Source organism: Salvia hispanica, chromosome 5, assembly GCF_023119035.1.
Source record: "Salvia hispanica cultivar TCC Black 2014 chromosome 5, UniMelb_Shisp_WGS_1.0, whole genome shotgun sequence".
NCBI classification, from domain to species: domain Eukaryota; kingdom Viridiplantae; phylum Streptophyta; class Magnoliopsida; order Lamiales; family Lamiaceae; genus Salvia; species Salvia hispanica.
Window position 1 is genome coordinate 22,184,343 of NC_062969.1, and position 22,686 is coordinate 22,207,028.

The following is a 22,686-nucleotide window of genomic DNA, read 5'->3' on the forward strand; positions in this document are numbered from 1 at the left end:
AAAGGAAAAAAAATAATGTTGTTCGAATTTCGGATCAACAAAATTACATTTATTATTGATAAACAAATATTTATCATCACCACAAGAATGGAAATATTGAAATCTAAAGCTAGAGAGTGCTTGTATTATTTACATGCCTAAAAAGATTATGTAAAACTTAGTTAAGTTCAATTTGTATTGGCTTCTTCTCCTTCACCACATTTTCCCACCGGGAGAAGGAATCTCCTGTGCATGAGCGCACGCGTCTGCTTCCATAGCTTCCTCGCATTGCTCTCATCATTGGCCAGTGCTGAGCAATGGCTCTCGTTGCAGTCTGCGAAATACTTGCCGCTCATGCCTTCAACTCGCGGACTCAATGCAACGTAGCACGTCGTGGCCGCCCCCTGCACCATGAGATACATTAAGGGGACGTTTACTTTGTATGACTAAAACGAGCACGAAAAAACAAGAATCTTGAGTGAAAGAAATGTTTTAACAGGTAAAGTATCCTATTTCATTAAAATTTAGGGGCAGACGCATAAATTTATTTTGACACGAGGCACATATTCTAATATTCTGAGTTCAAAATTTTTAAGACAATAATTAACATATGTTTTATTATGATGATGGAGGCTTTCACACAATATAAAATTTTGGATAATAATATACATATAAATATAGAAATTATTTTTACTTGGAGAAGTGAAGGGGCAAAAAAGCTTTAGGATTGATAAGATTTGTGTGCACATCACCAAATATACTCTGACAATATCAAATTGATATTATCTGAAAGTTGTGTATGTGAATAAAAGAAAAATGAATATTTTATTAAAGATTAAATGTGGTTGGATTGGACGAGGTAGTATCAAGATAGGTTAAGTGATAAGAATATTTTAGGGAATCAAATATAAATACTTTCAAATTTTCACCAAGATATACAAAATTACCTGTGATGTTGACTTGAGCAATTTTGATGCCACAAAATAGAGAGAATCTGAGGAAAATATTCCAATCAGGAGACAGTAAAGTTTAGTTTGGACATACAAAAAGAGAGAAGAATCAAATCCTAAAAAAAGAATATTTTGCATGCCTGTAAGAAAGCCTCTGTAATCTCTGGTAATTCCAGTCTTGATTATCCCAGGATGGACAGCATTGATAGTCACATTTGCTTTTTTGGCCTAAAGATTCGCAAAGTAAATAAATTTTAAAAAGAAAATCAAAATGGGTCACACAGAAATGTGGCCTTTTATATACTATATACTTTGTCATGTGAGTAAGTTCCATCAAAATGTAGTAGTAATTTTCTTGGTGAGTGTAGTACCTTGAGCTGTCTTGATAGTTCCTTGGCATGTAGTATGTTTGCTAGTTTTGATTGAGCATAAGCTTTAGTCCCATTGTAGCTACATGAAACAAGAGTACAACTTATGAGGGTGTTCAGCTGCTCAAGGTTAACTTGTCTCGAAATTATTGAGATTGAATTAGCTCAAGAATATCCGATATTAATTGTCACTATGAAGACCAAGACTAATCATATATAATATTGTCACATATTTAAGTACTGAGTCATATTTACCTAAACCGAATATAAAGTCGTAAAATTTGATCATAATCTAATTCATCGAACTGAACACCATCTATGTAAACATATACTATATTTACCATTTTGGATTGAGCAATGTAAACATATACTATATTTACCTTTTTGGATTGAGCAATTTCATGAAGCTAAAGTGCTTGGGATTCACCCAATTGTGAATCACAGAGGAGACATTCACTATTCTCCCCTCAATGCAAGATTCTGCTGCTGTCTCCACCATTTTCCCAAGTAACATTTCTGTCAACAGAAAATGACCTTCCAAATACAAAGTAAAATTTCAATACTTTTGCTTTTACATCTTTCTTAATTAATTATAACAAATTTGACAAAAAGGAGCAAAAAAGACTATATTACCTAAATAATTTGTGGCAAAAGTAAGCTCAATTTTGTCCTCAGAAAACTCCAACTTCTGTGAATATTTGCCAGCATTGTTTCTGCAAGAAAACAAATAAATAAATTATCATCACCCTCTTTTCAATAATGCCCATCACAAAAAAAAAAGACCACTATCAAGAAAAGACAACAACAAAAGTAAACAAACGCCAGAAAAAAGAAAAGATTAATTACATGAGAATATGTAGAGGCAATCCTAATGATAGAAACTCAGAACAAAATCTCTGAATAGATCCAAATGAGCTCAAATCAATCTCCAAAATGATAATCTCAGCTTGTGGGCTCTCTTTTTGTATGCTTTCCTTCACTCTTTCTGCTTTGCTCAAATCCCTTGCTGGCATCACCACTCTCACTCCTCTCTTGGCCAGCACTCTTGCTGTCTCCAGACCGATCCCCGACGTCGCGCCTAATTCATCAAACAACACAGATAAAACATTAAATCCATCATTTTAATGACTTGGGCTGTCTCAAGATTGCATTTTTCTTGTTGGGTATTAATGGTATTCTTTTTATGACATGCAGATATTATCTATTGCCAAAAAACAGCATCTTGGAATCTAGGGAGCTAATCTAATGCATTTTCTTGAAATCAAAATTTTAAAACATTACCTCTCAAGATTGCATTTTTCTTGCTAGGAGTTCATGATATTTTTGTTCATGAAACAACTTCATTGGAATCTTGGGAGCTAATGCAATTTCTTGAAATCAAAATTATCAAAAACGCTAATTATCTCTCTTGAGCCATCTCAAGATTGCATTTTTATTGTGAGAAACAGTATATTTTCATGACATGCAATAAATAATGATCCTGTTCATTACATTAAAAACAGAACACACTACTTCTTGAATATTGGGATCTAACACATTCTTGATTTACCCAACTTATTGGTGAGAATCACCAAAACATTAAAAAAATATCATCTTTTCTTTAAAAAATAAAATATTTTCTTTAAAAAAACACGTGATTCTTGGCAAGAATTAATCAAATTAACCACCTTTTCCATGTCCCCTTTTTGTGTCAGTAGATCACATAATCTATCCATGAACAGGTCCACACAGAAATACCTTAAAACTCATGCAAGAGAGAGAGAGAGAGGCTGACCAGTGACAATTGCAGTGAGATTATCATGAGAAGAAGGCATTGAATCCTCAGAAATTTGTTGAGCAGTAGTTTTGGAGCCATAGCCACTTGGTCCAGCAATTCCAGCCAAATACTTCAATGTAGCCTTCATTTCAGGGCTCAGATTTTCCACTTTCAACTCCAATATTCTAACTATTGTTGAAATCCATATATATATAAAAGACATCAAATTTCATCAAACATTCCATGCACCCTCTCTAGCACGTGTCCATTACTCAAACGTGTGACATACGTTGCAAAAAAAAACCAATTTTTTTAATCAATTTTTTTGTGAGTTGGGATGGCTAGAGAGTGAGGAAATATATAGTTGGATTTATTGATGCAAAATTAGGTGGTCCATTGACTAGTTTGATGATTTATGGGAACATGTAATTGTGAGAGTCTACTGTTGAGGGCAGTTTTTTCTAAGTCTTTCATAATTGTTGTCTGCCTTTCATTTTTGTGCTTTTGGTGGGCTGGTTGAGATTATTGTCTTGGGGCACATTTTACTGTTCCAGATGATGTTTTGTTCAACCCCTTAATGTTAGGTTCTCATTACTATTTACTGCAATAGTGGATTTAAGTGGGGTCGGAGTTGATCAACTCTCCTGGCGCCGGCTTATTAGGACCAAAAATTTTCATTAAATTCGATTTTTGGAGTTGTCGCCGACTTCATGGTATTATAGCTTCGCTCCAATTTTTATGAGTTTATTTCAGTTATGTTATTTGTGTGCACGTTATTGAGTTGAGATTTTGAAAATCTTTCTCCGTGATAATTTGAATTGGTAATGGAGACTTTAGTACTATAATAATACAATTAATATTTTCTAATAGTTTGAGAAATTTGACTTTCGTGGCATTTTTTTTGTAATCTCTCTTTCTTAAAGATTTGAGGATAAATGATATCGTTTTATATGATATCTCTCCACCCACTCTTCACGAATTACATCACTCCCATTGACCCCATAATTATACTAAAATTACAAAAGCGCTCATGAAAGGTCAAACTTCAATTTATATTCCAGCTATGTGACATGCGAGTCCTATCTTTATAGTATTTCTCCATCCATTAGAAGTCCTATTTACAAGCGTCACGTGTTTTAAGAAATGTTAAGAAAATTGAGTGAAAAAAGTTGATGAAATAAGGGTCTCACTTGTATATATTAGTTTTAAATGAAATGTAAATGGAATGAGTTAGTGGAAGGTTGAGATCCTATTACCATTTATAGTAAAAAAAAGAAGAATCGAGACTCATATTTGTGGACGGACTAAAATGAAAAAACGGGACTCATATTCACGGACGGAGAGAGTATTAGTTTACTGGCCGATTTTGTGGTTTCTGTTATCCCTATTTTATGTATTTTTCTTTTATTTTTTGCTTTAGTAATTTTGGCTCCACTGATGTGCCCCGGACTTACTTAGGGCGTGTAAAATATTGTTTTATGCATTAGGATTTAAATATGATTTGTACTTTTAGGCCGAACCTTGTCGAATATTTATTGAACTCATGCTCATTACCTTCGGTTACCTGAGATATATCAAAAAATGTCAAACATCAATAATAATGTTAATATCTTCAATAAATTAAATACTAATATGATATTGACTCACAAGATAGAGTTATATTCTTACTTCCTAGTTTTCATTTCCCTTAGTATTTTTTTTAAATCATTATATGTACATATACTTTTTTTATCCTTTTTTCATTTGACATCTTTTAAGTGATATACTTAGTACTTAATAATTTTAAACTTGGCTTCAAAGCAAACTATAGTATGAAAAAGAAAAATAAAGAGGAATAAATATGGTCTCCCATAATTATTTTTAACTTTTTTTTATCCTTTCCACTTTCACTCAAGTGGTTAATGAAAATGTTTGTAAATTGACAAAATTGATATGATAAAAAGAAAACCGAGTGGGCTAGACAATTACCCCTCACACGTGTTATTCTCCAATAACCCATGATTATAATTGCCCCTTAAGTCAGAATAATCTATGGTGAAAATTAGGTCATAAAATCTTTTTTATGGTCACTCGTGATCAATTTTTTTCTTTTTTAGGAGTCAAGAAACAATGAGAGCTAAAAATGACAAAAATACTGTGTTGTTTTAATCATTATATTGAATAGCTTCCCCTACACAAAATTAGGAGAAATTTATTTATTTTATTTAGAATACACATATTAGTTAATGAAATGATAAATAAAAATAAGAAAATTGTGTGATTTCAAATCGACACCGTGAGAGAAAAGGGGGATTTGATAGGAGAAAGTAACATAGAGGGAGGTGGTTTGTCGTTGGACTCATAAACCTTCTTTTCTTTTAAGAATGAGAACTAGAGTTGGGAAAACCCCAAAATAAAGATACATTTAAACTAGCATATGAAAAAAAGTTAAACTCAACTTTCCTAGTTGATAGTCCTATACCTTTTTTTTCATGTTATCTAGGATGAAAATATGGAAATATTGATATTACATATATAATTTCCATGAAAGTTATAAAAATACCATATTTTAATTTGTCATGAATTAGAGTGAAAATGGTGAAAATGTGGGAAAATGGTGAAAAGAATAAATATGGTAAAATATATACATTTTCTAACATTAACCCTTAATTAATTTTTAGCCAACGCAAGAAGTAATAATCTAGATTGATTATTAAAACAAAATATCGCAATATATATGAAGAATATATAATAGTGTAGTGATATATAAAACAAACATTTGATTTTACAAAAAAAAAAGGATAAGACACATAATTTTATTACTTTATTTATGAAAAAGTAGTTATAATGTGTATGCAACCAATAGATAGCGGTGGACAAAGTACTTTTGTTGCGTGCGTGCAAGAAGAAAAAGGTTAAAAAATTAAACAATTTTTTTTATTTAAAAAATAGGCAAATGAAACAGGAGAAACCCATAAATACATAAGAGATTTCGAAATTTTATTTTCAAACTTTAGGTAAATTTAATGATGTCGAATGTTGGATGTTCCAAAGAGTGAAAGAATGAATTTTGAAGTTGACTACTCAACTATGGGCCCAATTAGTCCCCCATTTACTACACACCTTTCATCAATATGTGTCCATATTTACAACCACCTCTCATCTACACATGTCATTTTTTTTTATCAATTTCTTTGTATTATCTAAAGGAATTGTTGATTTAATTTGTGTTGTTTTTTCTCATTGTGATTTCTTGTATTGATTAGTAAATACTAACTTTATTTTTTATGTATTGAAAAGAAGTTCTGGATCACTGGAAAAAATAAGAGCAAAAGTTATCTAATACGTACAATAAAACCAAACAGAATTAGTTCAACGTCGAATATATATCATCTAATTAACAATACATCGTAAATGTAAAACAACCCACGTTGAAACAACCCCATCCAAACAGCAACACTATCTTCTTAAGTAGGTTACAAATAAATAATCCAAATTGATCGAAATGGATACACACATATTATTGAAAGGCCATATTCAAGAGTATGAGGATGTCAATTGATAACGTGGTTACATGAACACAATATGTTAAGTGCATGAATAGAATTGACATAATCGGCTTAAGAGGAGTTTAAACATAAAAAAGAAAAAGAAATTAGAATGCAAGAGATAAACTTCAAAGAATAAAATGTTAAAAGTAACAAAATATACTTAATGAGAGTCTCTATAGTAATATATTTCATGTGTTCACTCTCTTAACGATATCTCATGTGACAGAAATGATATTAACAAATTTAAATTCTTATTGATTCACAGATTCTAAATTATCTTAATAAGCCAAATAGTTTATTTGCTATAATTAAGTTCCTATGCGGTAAATATATTATAGTAATAACATAATTTGATATAACATTTCAACTAATTAAATGTGTGAATTGGTTGGGAGACACTTTTTTACGGTGGGAATCAGATTTCATTATTTTATTTACTATAGATTAGCTTTTAAGTTTCAATAATAGCCCACTAATATGCCGACAAATCACATCATGTTATTCAAATAGTCACAAAATTACATAAGATTACGCCTTAAATTAGCCATTAACACAATATATCACAATCAGTCACCTAATTAATCAATCAAAGTAACTGTCATAAGCTTCCACTAACACTGACAACTTGCACAAAAATAACTTTTTTCAATTAACTTTTTTTCAATATAAAAGAAATGTTCATAGCCAAAATTAATGAGTGTTAGAGCATCCGCAATGGTGCTTAGGCCAGCCATAGGCCAGTACATTAGCAATACATAAGTAGAGCAGTAGTTTAGAATAGAAAATGCAAAAAAACAACAAAATCAACTTACATACAAAATCCAACAATATATCCAAAATTATTAAAGGAAAAAATAAGACACAAGAAAACAGAAGCTAAAGGATAGCACACATCCTGCTGTTAAGCATCTCGGAATATAATCAAGCACTTAGTTTAACCAAATCATTGTACATATATAATCTTTATTAATAAAATGAAATCAATTGGAAAAAGTGATTGGATTTTATCATGCAATTTAGGACTAATAAACACAATTATATCATAGCATAATTTCAGCATAACAAAGTTATCAATCGTACCTAGCAAACTTAGACGGATATGATTAGAAGCTAGCTTATGACTTTTTTGATTTAGGATAATATAATCACTATTTCCAACCTGAATTGATGCTTATCAAAGTCCCAAACCAAATTAATTAAGATTCAATCTCCCGACACAATATAACATTTTTCCCATCAATCATTCCCCCTACAGTTGCACCTTTGCATTCAAAATTTAAGGGCACCACAACCAACTTCCTTGAAAAATATTTAACTTTTCGAGTGAATCTATATTATTATTATGATGATTTTATATTATGATTCAGATTTTAAAAATAAAAATAAAAATAATTTACTAAACAATGTAAAATATATAATTATATAATTTACCTTTAAAATTAAATTTATATTATTTAAAATTGAAAAGTTCTTGCAAAGTTTATTAATCTTCATTAATTTTATATTTTTTGAATTTTTAAATTTATTTTTATATAAAAAATAAAATATTAAATAAAAACTAAAGGATGGTCACGTCCCAGCCATCCATAAGACGTCACAATCACGTGATTTTGCATGCATGCGTATTCAACGTGCATGTTTAGGGCAGGCTGCAACATCGTACTTAGGCACTTAGCACGTGAATGCATGTTTTGGGCAGCTCCTGAGCATGTCAAAGACTGCACTAAGTTAGAATGTTTCTTTTTTAATTACGGGCACCACATCATCAAATTTTTGGTATTTTATACGAATTGTTATGCAAAAGTCTTTATTATCAAAATAAAATATTTAAATTATTATCATAAAATTCCCAATTTAAATTTTATATTATTAAAAGCATTATTTGGCATATAAGGTTATGAATTACATAAACATATTTTAATATTTAAACCACGTAATTCATCACTATAATATGTACACGTATATATCAATATATGTGGTTGTGTGAGAAAAAGAGGAAGACTATATGATGGCTGGAGCAATAAAATCTTAACGGTGACACAATAATAAAGGTGGAAATAATATAATGATATTAATGAGTGCTACCTTCACGTGCTATGTGTCACTCGTGGGGCGACATCTAGAAACATACATACCCAATATCCACTTATGCATAAGTCACTTTATTCATATAGAAAAATAAGAAAGTGATCTATTGCTAATTTATCATTTAATTGTTAATTATTTGTTAATTATAATTAATTTAAGGTTATAAGATTTTAAAAAATATGTGGTCTATAATTTGCTACGTATAATTTTTATTTTTATTAATTAAATCTAAAAAGATAAAAAAAAATTATAAATTAGGATTTTGGATGAAAATGTCAACATAGTGTTTCGAAAAATATCAGCATAATGCTTTGAGAATGTCAACATAATGCTTTAAGAATGTTATCACATTGCTTATATTGACATTCTACATGTATTATATTGACATATTTTATATAATATGTTGACATTTCTGCTGTGCGAAAAAATTAAAAATTTTCAATTTTTTTTTCAAATTTTGACGTCGAAACATATGCATGTAGCATATCGTTGGAATCTTTATAAAATTATCTTTAATTTGATATATGTTATATGAATTTAAAGTTTTATAATTTCTTTTAAAAGTTAGTTATAACTAATTTTGTCGTTAATTGACATTAATACTCCTATTGATATTTTTTGTGCATGATATTAATACTCAAGGTTAAATGATCTTGACCTTTAATTTAAAAATATGATGCCTATCATTTAATTGTAGTTATTAATTTAGGGGTGAGTTAGCAATATAACACACATGAAAGAAATATTATACCACTATATATCTAACTATTTGATTATACTAGTAAATTTATTGAAGAATTTTAATAAATGATATGAATTTTAATGAACAATTAATAATATAAAAAGATTAATAAAAAACAATTAGATTATTGATAATGGAGTAAAATATAAGACTCGCCTGATTAGAAAAATAAATATCCTCAACATAGATAGAGATTTAATTTGGTGGACGAACTAGAATTTAATTTAAAAAAGAAAAAAAAACTATATTTCATAGATGAATATGGTAAATGACAAATTTTTATCTGGTTAAGCATTGACTAAACATGATGCTATATACTTAGGGCATGTTTCATAAGGTAGTAATACCAAAATAGAGAATTAGATATGGACATTTCTAATTATTTGATAACATTGTTAAGCTTAACTCAAAGTCTAATATAAGACCAGAGCCCTATCTAATCTTACCAAAATTATAATATTAACCTTGTTTATGTATCTCACCAATTTGTCAAGTTAAGCCATGTTATTTAATATACAATACAAATTTAGATAATTTCTTTTCTATCAAACAACGGAAAAAAATTATATCTTTGCATATCTTGACATGAAGCCCGTATTTCTTATCTTGTTTTACATATCTTCTCATATCCCATCTTTTTTATCAAACGAGTCCTTATAATGTATGCCACATTTATGATTCGAATCCATAAATGGAGTATCATTCTTGTTTAATTTTATTATGATATTTTAAGAATTGTATTTTATATACTAGTATCACATAAAATGAAAGTTTGATTAATTATAAAAATAATAATATCAATAATAATTTTTTTAAAGTATTGAAATTAAAATGATTATGGATTAATTTTTAAACGATGTTCTCATCAACCATGAGAAACAACATTTCTCTGGATCTCTTTGTATATATAAGTATAGGGTCTTGTTAGGTTGAAATTTTTGAACCTAATTGAGAATTGAGATGCAATCTCAGCCACTCATCCAAAATATTTATGAAATGTCAACAACATATAATTTATGTCAACTAGGAGGTATTATCGTCAATAGCCTGCACATCAAATGTCAACAACTTTATTCAATAAATACTTTTTTATTTTAATTTTTTTATTTTTTATTTTTTATTATTTTTTATTTTTTTTTGTCAACTACATTTACAATTCATGTCAACTACACATCAAATGTCAACAACTTTATTCAATAAATACCTTTTGACATGAATTGTACATGTAGTTGACATTATAATGTGTAGTTGACATGAATTGTATATGTATTTGACATGGATTGTACACATAGGTGATTTCTGTTTGCAAGACTAAATAGTAGCAAGATATAATCTAGGATAAGCCATGACTCAATCTCAGACTAAAAAAGATATTTGGTTGGAATGTTAATTTTAATACTCCTTAAAGCATGTTTTAGTTGACATGAATTGTATATGTAGTTGAAAAATAAAAAAAAATTAAAAAAATATTTTTTTTTTAAATTAATTTTTTTAAAAAAAAATTTAAATTTTTTTTAAAAAATTAAAATTAAAAATTAAGAAAAAAATATTTATTGAATAAAATGTATCATGATATTACCATTCTGCCCTTTCATAAGTAATTAATTTAAAAATATTTTCCATATGACAAAATCTGAATCACTCATTTAATAAAAATGAATGATTAATACTACATCTCATTTTTAAATTAGCATAAAAAATCAAACTTGATCACAGCTCAATCAAGCCTTATAAGTATATAACTATTATTGATATTGTGGGGTTGTAATTATAGCAGTCGAGCCAATCAAGGAGGTATAGTTTCGAACTTTCGATTCAATATTATAATATGAAAAAACAATGATTTAGTATATAAACATGACACTAATTGTCTAATTGCCCACTATAATTTGCAGTATAAAAAGAGTGGATGCTCCCTCTAATAAAATTTCCTAGATTCGCCCCTAATTTTAGATCAATAATCAATTTGATTTGGGCAATTTAAACACAAATTAATCCTGATCAATCAAACATCAATCTATATTCTATTTCATTAATTTAAGTATATTAACAAGACGTTTTCTAAAGTCAAGAACTTAAGATACAACTTTTTTTTTGTCTCATATACAACTCTTTTAATAAAGAAGCTGAAATGTTGGACCAATTAATTCAACTATGTTGGTAGCTAGCTTTAAAATAATATATCTAGCAACAAAGTTTGAGAGTTTCTTCAACTTTTTGGAGGGCATGGAGAAAAGGTTTGTTGTCTTCTTCATCCACAGCATCTCACCAAACAAAAAGTGCAAATTCTTTATATATAAATATATCAAAGAAACTATAAGAAAACATAAGTGCCCAAGCACACAAAATTGGGCACAGGAAAGTAGATGCTATCAAGATTTTATATTTGTAGATAGGTTATACCTACATAGATGTCATACCACCATCTTTGCCAACATTTTAATCACTTTCTTAGATATGGGTAAATCCTTGAAGGCTAGGCTACTAGAATAGTAGATGCTCTAATTCTCTCGCACACACTTGAGCATGCATTTCTTACATTAGGCGGGGTCGACTGATCCTACAATAGGTTCATAAGTAGTACCATAAAAAAAATTTCATTAAATGATCTCCGACCTCATATTCTCCATTTGTCTTGCGATAGAATACGAAGATGCTAAAATAGGATATATTCGGAAGTCATACTTGCCTCCAGAGCACAAATTTGAAAACTTATGACCGAGCATGGATGGTTGAGTAGAATTTAATGAAGAAGGAGCCATGTTGACATACCTATGTTATAAAGTTTGTTTATTGAGTTGCATGGAGACGAATTCCAACCTAACAGGTTCTGTTTACTGTCACTGGAACTTGGAAGGAAAATGTCTTATCAACTAAGTTGTGATTTGGTCCCATGTGTTAAATGAATACGATTATGATTAATCGAAATATACTGATGGAGAGGATTGTTATATGTAAAATTTAAAGACTACATGGTTAATTCGACCCAAAACCTTTTGGCATATTTAATACTCTTGAATGTGACCCACTGACACTATATGTCTCGCCCACTCTTTTTCAAATACGTTGTCAACCACTAAGGTCAATTTTAAATAAACAGCATTCTTGTATTGTAGATATACCTGAAGACAAAATTTCAATATTCAATTCCTTCATGGGCCCTTCACTATAGCCCATTAGTAAACATAATAATTATTTTATTGTAAGATCAGTCCAAATCATCCATAAAGGCCCATGGGCCTAGACCTTTATCGGTAATATTATCCCTTTTCTCATAAAAATGATGAGCGAAATTTTGCATCCTTGTAATAAACCTTACTTCTGGGTAATAGTCAATCTCAGATACATTAAATAATCTTAGTGAGATTGAACACACTAAAAATTAGGGGTGGGAATACGGGTATCTGTGGATACTCGATCCGAAAAAGTCGAGTATCCAAACCCGAAGATCATCTAAATGTTTATCCAAAACCCGACCCGATATATTTTCGGGTACTCCAATACCCGCCCCGGATATCCATATCCGACGTATCGGATACCCAAATACCCGACTCTTTACATGTATTAATAACTAATAAAAAAAATTCAAATTTTGTATATTAATATAAATATAGAAATATTTAAATTGACTAATATCTTTAATGTTGCATTCATTTTTTAGTATAAAACTATAAAAAAAATAGGTCATCTTTATTTTAAAGTATATTATTATATTTATGGGGATGGTTATGCAATATGTAAGTAAAATAATACAAGTTACGCATTTAATTAAACTGTAGAAGCAACCAATAATATAATTCAAAAGTCAAAATAATTAACTAAAATATAAAAACCATATGAGTCGGTTATGCAATACGTAAAACTTGAGAGTTTGGAGAAGCCGTGACCTAGAGTAAGAGAGATTGACTTATTTATATAAGTTTAGAGAAAGTTAACGTAGTAAGTTATACTCCCTCCGTCCCGATTAAGAGTCACATTTTTTCATTTCGGTCCGTCCCCAATTAAGAGTCACAATTTATTTTTACCATAAATAGTAAGTAGGTCCCACATTCCACTAACTCAATTCACTCACATTTTATTATAAAACCAATATAAAAAAATGGGTCCCACATTCCACTAACTTTTTCAACCAACTTTTCTTTACATTTCTTAAAACTCGTACTCGGTCAAAGTGTGACTCTTAATGGGACGGAGGGAGTAATTAGTAAATAAATTAGTCCAGCTCTTGAAGCCCAAAATGGCTAAACCTAATTTAAACAAATGCTTTAAATAATAAATTGGATATTCGGGTAATATCTGATACCCATTCGGGTTACCCAATACCCGATTTATCTTAAATTTCAATATCCAATCCATACCCAATCCATACCCAATCCCATAAAATTGGATATTGGATATTCAATACCCGGCGGATATCGGATCGGGTACGGATAAACCCAATACCCAATATCCATATTCCCACCCCTACTAAAAATTGTCGTTGCTAATAGCGGAGGGCAAAGATGGAACGACGGCGTCGCTGGCAAAGAATGACAATCAAAGATTGAGAGTGAAACCCCGTCTGCGAAGGAATAGAGCAGACTACTTTATCGTAAAGTTGGTCAAAACTCTAATGCCAAATTTAATAAAAATTTTAGGGCACGATATGAGATTGCTTAACCCTCTAAATCCAACTGAATCCACTATTGGTATTAGTAAGTAAAAATATGATTAAAATTATAAAGTTTAAACTAATATTCTTTTGCACCACTAGCAAATTTTCACTCATTTTATAATAAAATTTTGAAGTTTATATTGTAAAATGTTAATGAATCAAATCACGTAATGTACTTTCAAAAAAAAAATTGGTTATTAGGTTAAAGAGTGTTTATCAACAGACTCGATGATTATATGTTGATTCATAGGTATCTTAAAGTGTGCAACAACTAATATAAGAAAATGGAAGCTTGTTAGAGCACTCCCAGTGGTGCTGGCTAAAAGTCGGCGTTTTTTCGCCGTCTATCGCCGAGTTATCGCCGACCAATGGGAGAGGTCGGCGATAATTCGGCGATTTTTCCTCCCGTTTTATCGCCAACCGGCGAAAAATCGCCGGATTATCGCCGAATTATCGCCGACCACTGTGGGCGATAATTCGGCGATAAATATATTTTTTGTTTTTTGTTTTTTTTTTTTTAATTTCCCCCCTATAAATACACACCTTCTCTTCATTCTCTCCTCATCCTCATCCCTTTTCTCTCTTCATTTATTTTCTCTCTCTCCATCTATATTTAATGAATTCTGAATCGTCTTCTCATTCTCGGTCCGACGAGGAGAAATAAAACAATTATATACAAAAATGAAACAATTAAATTAGTGATGATGTAAAAATGAAATGTTGAGTTAGGGAGAAATAAAGGAGAAATAAGGGAGAAACCATTGGAGCAGTTGGCTAAAAGTTGGCTAATAACTGGGGATAAATTATGGTGCTGATGTGGCGCTGATGTGGCAGGAGTTAGGGAGAAATAAGGGAGGTTTTAGGGAAACTGTTGGGAATGCTCTTACATCCTCAAAGGTACTGATTAGTGATTGATCATCTAACTATTTAGGCAAATATGTAGGGTCTCAATAACACTCGATCGTACTACCTCCGTCCACCAAATTTTGACACAATTTACTATTTCGGTCCGTCCCTGAAAATTTGACACACTTCATTTTTTACCATTTTTGATAGGGGATCTCATATTCCACTAACTTATTGCTACTCACATTTTATTATAAAACTAATACTTTAAAAATAGGACTTGCATCCCACCAACTTTTTCAACTCACTTTTCATTATATTTCTTAAAACCCGTGACGGGTCAAAATGTGTCAAAATTTGGGGGACGGAGGTAGTACCACTTAGACTCTTTAAGTTTTTTTCTCATTTATTTAGAGAGGTTAATTTTTCATGTTTAAAATGGGCGCAACATCTTCCAGTAGTGCAGTGCCACGTGTAGGACGCAAGATATAAAGTCTATTGCAACCGCAGACGATTGTAACCTGGATCGGCTTCGCTCCACTGTTGCGCATCCCACTATTCTTATCGCTACACCCTCTCCAATTCGATTTGCGCTCAGCTAGGGTTTCAAATTTCAGCTCCTTCCCCAATTTCGCATTCGAATTGCAATGTCGTCACGCGACCATATCGACGATGTAATATTCTAAACGCACACCGCTTCCTTTGGATGCGGTCTGTAAATTGTTTGGATATTCTCTCCACGAAAATGAGTATTTGTTTAACATTTGCGAATTGCAGGAGGATGATTTCGGGGGCGATTTTGCTGGGGAAAATGCTGCTAGGCGTTCAGGTTTTCCGAGCTAACCAATTTAATCGAAAAATGCCAATAGTTCTCGTTGATTTATGTCGTTGCTGTATTTTTTAAAACTGGTTTTGTTTGTTAGGAACTAAGAGAAGCTTTGGAGATCTTGACGATGACGAAGACGATATTTTTGGCTCAAAAAAGGTGCCCTTTACTGCTGTTCACTATCGTTTTTACTTTTTTATTTTGTTATATTCGGAGATGTGCAATTTGGCTGACTAGGATATGGATTTTGAGGCTTTCATTATCTTCCTCATAAATGCAGAAGAAAGAAGAATAATGCATTGACTAATTTTAATTTGTTTGAGTTGCGTGTCTTACAAATGCTAGCATCTGGTTTTTAGATATTCAAATTTGGCTCTGATTTGTTTTGTTTGCACTTAAGGCTAATCTAAAGGTGGAGGAAACTGCTCCTGGAGTAGCAACTGGGATGATTTTGTCTCTTCGTGAGAGGTATTGCTACTTATTAGATAAACGGAATATTTTTCTTCTCCCAAATAAGACTCGATAAACTGCATTGGTTTGTATGTGTAGTTATACAAACAGCCAAGTTTGGCAGTGTTTACTATAGCTCGATTTTCTGAGGCTAATTGGTATATTCCTGGATTTTCTTTGTAGTCTTAAGAACTGTCAAGATGAACTCTCGAGATGCCAGGTATATATGTAGGATATAGCTGAGAGGTTTTGCAAGGATAATGATATTTCTTTCTTTGTTCTCAATTTGCTCTCTGAAAGGGAACATGTTTTAACTAGTAAAAGTTTCTATGATCTTGGACTTCAGACGAACCTTGAAGATGCTAAGTCTGAGATTCAGCAATGGCGCTCATCGTTCCAGAATGAGTCTTTCATACCCCAAGGCGCAACTCCTGGTCTGTTTCTAGAATTATTATGTTAATTTTATCGTGTCAGCATTATATAGTTGATTTGCTTACCTTGTTTTTGCTTCTCGGTCAGAACCAAGATTTGTGGTCAGCTACCTCCAGACTCTGAGATCCTCTGATGAGTCTATGAGAGAGCATGTATGTTCTTGATCTGAATTTTGGACTCCTAGAGTTGCAAGTGTATGCTTGATTATCTACTTAGTTTCTTCTTTATGCTTTTCTTATTAGATTGAGAGAGCAAAGAAAAAAGAAGCTGCATTCATTGTGACATTTGCAAAAAGGGAGCAGGAGATAGCTGAGTTGAAGGTGAGAAATTATTGAGTGTGCATCATCAGCTGTAGATGTTCATCTATTTTGTGTTTTGCCACATTATATTAGCTGAACTACATGCTTATTTTTACATTTTCTGTGTAGATGAGAGGATACATGCTATTCATCATGGTAAAATGTACTATAGTTACCAAGAAGTTTCTAGGATAATATGAGTGAACTTTATAAATTAAGGTTGTGTGACTTCTGAGAGATGTGTCTTGTTTCCAGTCAAATGCTGTTATACATGACCGTTATGTAAACACAATCAGCTAAGATCTTCATGGAAGCGTTCTTTGTTGCATGCCAGGGTTATGTAGTAGATGATGTTAGAACTCCCAATCAATCTCATTTTATAACCTTTCCAAGCATTAAACTAAGTTTTCAGTTGTTTCTTGCCTTTTATCTAGGCTTTCTGCAATGTTGATGGCTATGATTACCTCTTAGATAATCTATACAATTCGAAAGAAATTTTCTGACAACTTACATTTAATAGATACAGAGGCTGTGCATCATATTAGGCTATCAGCATTGTAGGGGTTGATAAATATTGTTAGGATCTTATTGAAATTTGTCAGATCTACCAAAATCAGTTGCTTTTTATATTACATTTACATTTCCAATTTACACAGAGCTGATGTATTCATTGTCTTGCATACTATACCTGTTCTTAATATACTTCTTACGTTGATACAGTCTGCTCTTAGAGAATCGAGAGCTCAGCTTAAACCACCATCAATGCAGGTAAACTGGAAAATGTTGATTTTGTACATTTGTTCTATATTGCTGCATGGTTATTACTTTTATCGAAAAGCAAAATTTGGTAGCATGAAACTATCTCTTGCGTTTCTTTCAAAGATCCTAAAATATTTCAAACTAGAAAAAGGTGCTTCTTACTTGGATACAAATGAAAATTGTTTCTTGATTTACAGTTGTTGATTGTTAAGAGGGATGTGATAACTTTTCGGAGTTTGTGAGTTATGCATCATCTGTTTTCTATTCTATTTATGTCTGACATCTTTAAAAATAAACCTGGCAGGCAAGGAGATTGCTACTAGACCCAGCTATCCATGACGAGTTCACAAGATTAAAGGTTCTTCTGATTTATCCCCAGAATTACTTCGAGTTACTTTCTTAACCGTTATGAATTATGTACTTAACCTTTCCAATAAATAAATCTCCCATCAACTATATACTAACGGTAGAAATGTATTTCCGTATATATGATATCTCAATAACACATTTTCCTGTCTGAACGATTCTTACATCAGAATTTGGTGGAAGAGAAGGACAAGAAAATTAAAGAGTTGCAAGATAATATTGCTGCTGTTAGTTTCACCCCACAAAGTAAAATGGGGAAGATGTTGATGGCCAAATGTAGGACTCTGCAGGAAGAGAATGAGGAGATTGGTAATCAAGCCAACGAAGGAAAGGTATGTTAATATTTTTATTTTTATTTAAAATTCAAGCTTTGGGAGGCATATATACTTCTGAATATGAATTAAACTAGCATTGTTAATAGAAACATAATCTAATGTTTCACTTTTCTTGTGTTGTTCATGGTAGATTCATGAGCTGGCAATGAAACTTGCTTTACAAAAATCGCAAAATGTGGAAGTCAGGAGTCAACTTGAAGGTTTGTTTTTGCAAGATCACTTGTTACTGCCTAAAATATAAATTCACTATCTTATGATTGATTGTAGGTATAACCAGTTAACTAGCATTAACATTGTGCTGTTTTCCTTAGGATTGTGCAAACTAATGGAGAAAGTGACGGGGGACGTTGACAGATCAAATGAATTGGTAGGTTCCTGTTCTACACATGAAAATTCCTACTTATTGCTTGATATCGTGTAAAAGTCTTGCTCGATCATGTGTTGTAAATTGATGAAATTTATTGCAGGTGGTAATTATGCAAGAGAAACTAGAGGAAAAGGAAGACGAAATTCGACAACTGAAGCTTCAGCTGCAGGACACTGCTGGCAATGGGAAAGACCAAGACAATGGCTGTGTAGAGGAAGAGCCAGAAGTAGCCATTGATGATGATGCTAAAGACGAGGGTCCGCCTTCTGTTGAAGTTAAAACTGAAAACTAAACAAGATTTATGTCGAACTGCTGTCTGTAATCGATGAAATTTTGTGAACTTCCTTTCCGTTTTTACCATCTTACAAAGTTCATAAGAGTGCATGACAGTTGGATTTACAACAATAGCATATAAGGTCCCTTTGTTTCATTTCTTAAATGATAACAATCGTCATTAGCACAAAAAGCAACACATCCCAAAAATTGCTACAGTTTCTTCGTCTCGACCAAGAGATGTCCAAGAGTTACTTTCTTCTAGGATCGTCCCAACCTAAACCAGCTGTTCCTTTGTTTCCAGTTGCCTGAAGAGGTTCAGTCAGACCCTTCGTGCTGTGACCGAGTGCCTCCCCCTATACAGCACCATACGATGTCAAAAACCCAAAACTTAATTCAACAAAAGCAAAATAATCAAACATCTGATTTTTTGTCATTATGCTTATGCTAAAAAGGATGTTTACTTGAGGCTAATCTACAACATGCTTTGTATAACTGAATGATTTTGAACATATTGGGTTGTGTAATCCTTCGAATACTCAATCTTATGTATTGTTTATCTAATCTACCATCCAAAGTCATCCGTCATGAACCCTAAGCGTAACGTGCACTATAACCGATATACTTATATTTAAAATTTGCAATGTTTAAGGAAGTACCTCTTTCCAGCCCATGCCTTCTAGAATTCTTCTTGCATAACTTCCTTCCCCAAATGACATGCTTAATGACTCGGCTGCTGCTGCCGCCTCTTCGGCCGGTGAAGTAGGAGATGATGGAGCTGAATCAGAACTATTATGTGAGTTCTTCTGTCCTGGACCCACTCCAAACCCACCGTGCAGAGCTCTTCTCTCAGCAGCCCGGTCCCGATAGATATGTTCCTAAAATCGCAAAACACCAAAGATCAGGATGAGGGCAATGAGTAGTGTCCACGATGTATACATCAAGACTTTAGCATCTAATTAAGACTTTATAATCATACTCATTAATTATTCGGAACTATTTATAAGAAGTTGTATAGTTGAGAACTCAAAAGACTTAAATATGGTTATGTTTTTACTTTTTTAGATTGGGAAAGCTTCACCGATGGCAGGGATTTGTCTTTCAGAATACCAACACCTTCCAATCTTCCGGATTCAGGCTGCAGATCAGGTTTTTGCAACTTCTCGATGTGATCTTTAATGGACAGTTGTGGAAAGCCCCAATCTTTCGTAAGGTTGGACGCATCATGAACTGGGGAGGATGCCAAATACTGCAAGCTAGGATTCCTCAATCTGTATATCCGGCCTGTGAGAAGGACGAGAAACATGTTTATAACTAACTGATAGCATTGTGCATATCACTTTGAGCAAGCTAGAACACAGATGAGCTATCATTCAATTACATAGATACAAATAGATATATTTATATATTTCTGTAAATCACCTTCTCCTTCCATTAGATGGTTTAAGTTTATATATGTCACGGAAAATATGTTCTCGTTCAATTTAAGTCCGACTGTCTGTTGATCTAATCTAATAGAAGGTATGGAACAACAGGCAAACCTGATGTCACTCGTACCATATCAAGGTGAGCTTGACATACTGGTGCAGTTTTCAGTATGCCACCACCTGAAGGAACTGACGGGTGAAGCTTGCTAGAGGGCTTCCTCAATCTGCCAACAAGCCTGAATACCTCTGTCTTTCCATCTTTCTTTGTCCCTCGAACCAACGCCCAATCCCACAAATCCACCATTTGCACACCTGACATCCACTCTTCATCTGGTCCACTTACTTTTACTTGGCCATATTGAGCACGCCAGTTTTCTTCTTCCTCAGACGTACCTGATAGAAACAAAGATTTTCTAAAAGTTCAGAGCGCCCTCCAATTACACTTCCTTTAATACGTGAAAGCCTATGGAAAAACTCAATCAATGAGCATTTACATGCTTCCATGCCAATTTGAAAATCATCAAATTGTTGAGAAAGCTTATAAGTCATTCATGTGTGTGACTGAAATGAGGCAGCAGCAGATGAGACATTACACGTAATTACGTAAGCACACAACGTTCTTAGTATACTACCACAATGGGAAAATTAATATCAAAAGATTAGCTCAAATAGCGCACACCTTCATCAACAATTTTATCACTAAAGTTCCTCCAAAAATCAGGATCATCAGGGATCCATTCGCCTTCTTCCAGTTCCTCAACATCATCACATCCTGCACATTAACAAAGTAATAGCTCGTTAAGTGCCCCATCCAATGAACTCACTCTAATCACCAACAAAATTTCCACCAACCTTCGGCTGTTGCATTTGGGATATCAGCACTATCAGTATCCACAGGCATTGTAGTGTCAGAACTGGCAACATGAGCCCCTTGACTGGGATAGCCAGATAAGAACATATCGATAAGCGTGTCTTCCAGCCTGCATATGAGCCGTGGCTTAGTATGGACACTACTCAATCAAAAATCATCCGTAGTGATTAAAGATGGATCAAGGGTTAGCAGACCATTCCGATGGCGGGGGTGGATAGTCCGATTCCTCGTTTCCATTACATGCTGAAGAGTCTGTCTAGATACAACCACCGAATGCAAAAAAAAAAGACGCTTGGGTAAATAAAACATCACTATCACTACTACAAAACAATAACGACAACTATTAAAACAAAAACGACATTATAATGCAAAGGTATACTCTTTCACCTAGAGAAGTGTTGGTTGAAACTTCTTTTCCTTCCATTTGAGCCTCAGATGTTTCACCCTGGCTATTACCGTTATGCATTTCCACTTGATCCCCCGACTGAGATCAACACGAAAACGATTCAATTACGTTTGATCTCCACAGACAACTACCTAATCCAGCTCCACCATAACTAAAACTCAAGAACAAAGCTCCAAAAAACAATCTTTAAAACAAAATAAAAACAAAAAAACATCGATTTCCAAATGAATACCTGATTGGGCTCAAGAAGCACATAATTCCCATCTTCAAATTTGTAATAAAGCCCATCTCTGCTATTGTAATACCACCCTGCTTGAGGGTCATGGTAAAACCCAGTGCTGCATCAAAATTCAACACCTCAAAATCTTCTCCACCCAATTTATTTTTCCACACTGATTTAAACATCGAAGAATTGCAGATATATACAAAAATGCCTAATTTTAAACAATTGGAATAATCCGAAAATATTTAACTTGAAAATTTAAATTTTCGATCGAGCGATTGGAAAAGCACCTGGCGTGATAATAAAGCTGAGAATCATCATCCCACTGGAAACCACAGTCAATTTCCGGCTGTTCATCGTCTCCCGCCATGATTGATTCAGCTCTCGATTTTTCACCTCTTTGTTCTTCACTTTCACCTCTTCAACTGTTTATTTGTAGTGACAGAATTGTTTGAATGAAGCCCATTTAAAGCCCAATCTATAAGTCCATTTCAAGTCCAATTAAAGGTAAACTTAGCCCAAATTAAGCCCAACTGAAGCCCACTGTGGTCTATTCACATAGTTTGGGCAAATTTTAGTTCGCATCTTTTAAAATTTTAATGACAGTTTCAAAAATTTGCAATTATTAAATGAGAATTTTTTTCACGCAAATGCAATGGCGCAAACATGAGCAACTAAACGACGTACTAACAACTTAAAATAAAATAAATAAATTAGTCAGAGGAAACAATTGAAAATT

General features: G+C 32.6%; 3 protein-coding genes across 4 annotated transcripts; 1 reads left to right on the top strand and 2 right to left on the bottom strand.

The window, feature by feature from the left end:
- Positions 1-27: 27 nt before the first annotated feature.
- LOC125188036 (short-chain dehydrogenase TIC 32, chloroplastic) lies at positions 28-3,391 on the bottom strand. Of its 2 annotated transcripts, XM_048084769.1 has the most exons (8): positions 3,072-3,391; positions 2,144-2,375; positions 1,931-2,010; positions 1,678-1,831; positions 1,301-1,379; positions 1,070-1,157; positions 927-973; positions 28-383 (listed from the first exon to the last, which is right to left on the bottom strand). In XM_048084769.1, the coding sequence occupies exons 1-8, from the start codon at positions 3,274-3,276 to the stop codon at positions 168-170; spliced, it is 1,101 nt and encodes a 366-aa protein (XP_047940726.1). In that variant the 5' UTR covers positions 3,277-3,391; the 3' UTR covers positions 28-167. The 2 variants fall into 2 exon arrangements, with proteins under 2 accessions (XP_047940726.1, XP_047940727.1); XM_048084770.1 differs by having other exon boundaries at positions 927-1,157; positions 3,072-3,282.
- Positions 3,392-15,448: 12,057 nt separating this feature from the next.
- Positions 15,449-19,177, top strand: LOC125188857 (FKBP12-interacting protein of 37 kDa). Its single transcript, XM_048085918.1, has 14 exons — positions 15,449-15,587; positions 15,691-15,742; positions 15,837-15,898; positions 16,140-16,207; positions 16,373-16,409; positions 16,536-16,623; positions 16,709-16,773; positions 16,864-16,941; positions 17,641-17,688; positions 17,984-18,037; positions 18,216-18,377; positions 18,511-18,580; positions 18,692-18,747; positions 18,848-19,177. The coding sequence occupies exons 1-14, from the start codon at positions 15,561-15,563 to the stop codon at positions 19,037-19,039; spliced, it is 1,059 nt and encodes a 352-aa protein (XP_047941875.1). The 5' UTR covers positions 15,449-15,560; the 3' UTR covers positions 19,040-19,177.
- Positions 19,067-22,350, bottom strand: LOC125188856. The gene is made up of 10 exons (XM_048085917.1): positions 22,238-22,350; positions 21,957-22,062; positions 21,706-21,802; positions 21,513-21,570; positions 21,300-21,427; positions 21,127-21,219; positions 20,562-20,840; positions 20,078-20,304; positions 19,680-19,898; positions 19,067-19,376 (listed from the first exon to the last, which is right to left on the bottom strand). Exons 1-10 carry the CDS (start codon positions 22,315-22,317, stop codon positions 19,272-19,274), a joined length of 1,392 nt encoding a protein of 463 aa, XP_047941874.1. The 5' UTR covers positions 22,318-22,350; the 3' UTR covers positions 19,067-19,271.
- Positions 22,351-22,686: the final 336 nt, after the last annotated feature.

Bases quoted from the DNA above. Each gene is read 5' to 3' on its own strand.
- LOC125188036 (XM_048084770.1), bottom strand. From the start codon at position 3,276: ATGTCTTTTATATATATATGGATTTCAACAATAGTTAGAATATTGGAG. The intron at 1,832-1,930 runs GTAATATAGTCT...TGTATTTGGAAG, and splicing joins TTTTGCCACAAATTATTTAG to GTCATTTTCTGTTGACAGAA. The intron at 384-926 runs GTAATTTTGTAT...CTCATGGTGCAG, and splicing joins TGCTCAAGTCAACATCACAG to GGGGCGGCCACGACGTGCTA.
- LOC125188857 (XM_048085918.1), top strand. From the start codon at position 15,561: ATGTCGTCACGCGACCATATCGACGAT. The intron at 16,942-17,640 runs GTGAGAAATTAT...ACGTTGATACAG, and splicing joins AGGAGATAGCTGAGTTGAAG to TCTGCTCTTAGAGAATCGAG. The intron at 17,689-17,983 runs GTAAACTGGAAA...TAAACCTGGCAG, and splicing joins TTAAACCACCATCAATGCAG to GCAAGGAGATTGCTACTAGA.
- LOC125188856 (XM_048085917.1), bottom strand. From the start codon at position 22,317: ATGGCGGGAGACGATGAACAGCCGGAAATTGACTGTGGTTTCCAGTGG. The intron at 22,063-22,237 runs GTGCTTTTCCAA...ATTTTGATGCAG, and splicing joins CAGCTTTATTATCACGCCAG to CACTGGGTTTTACCATGACC. The intron at 21,803-21,956 runs GTATTCATTTGG...TGTTGATCTCAG, and splicing joins TGCTTCTTGAGCCCAATCAG to TCGGGGGATCAAGTGGAAAT.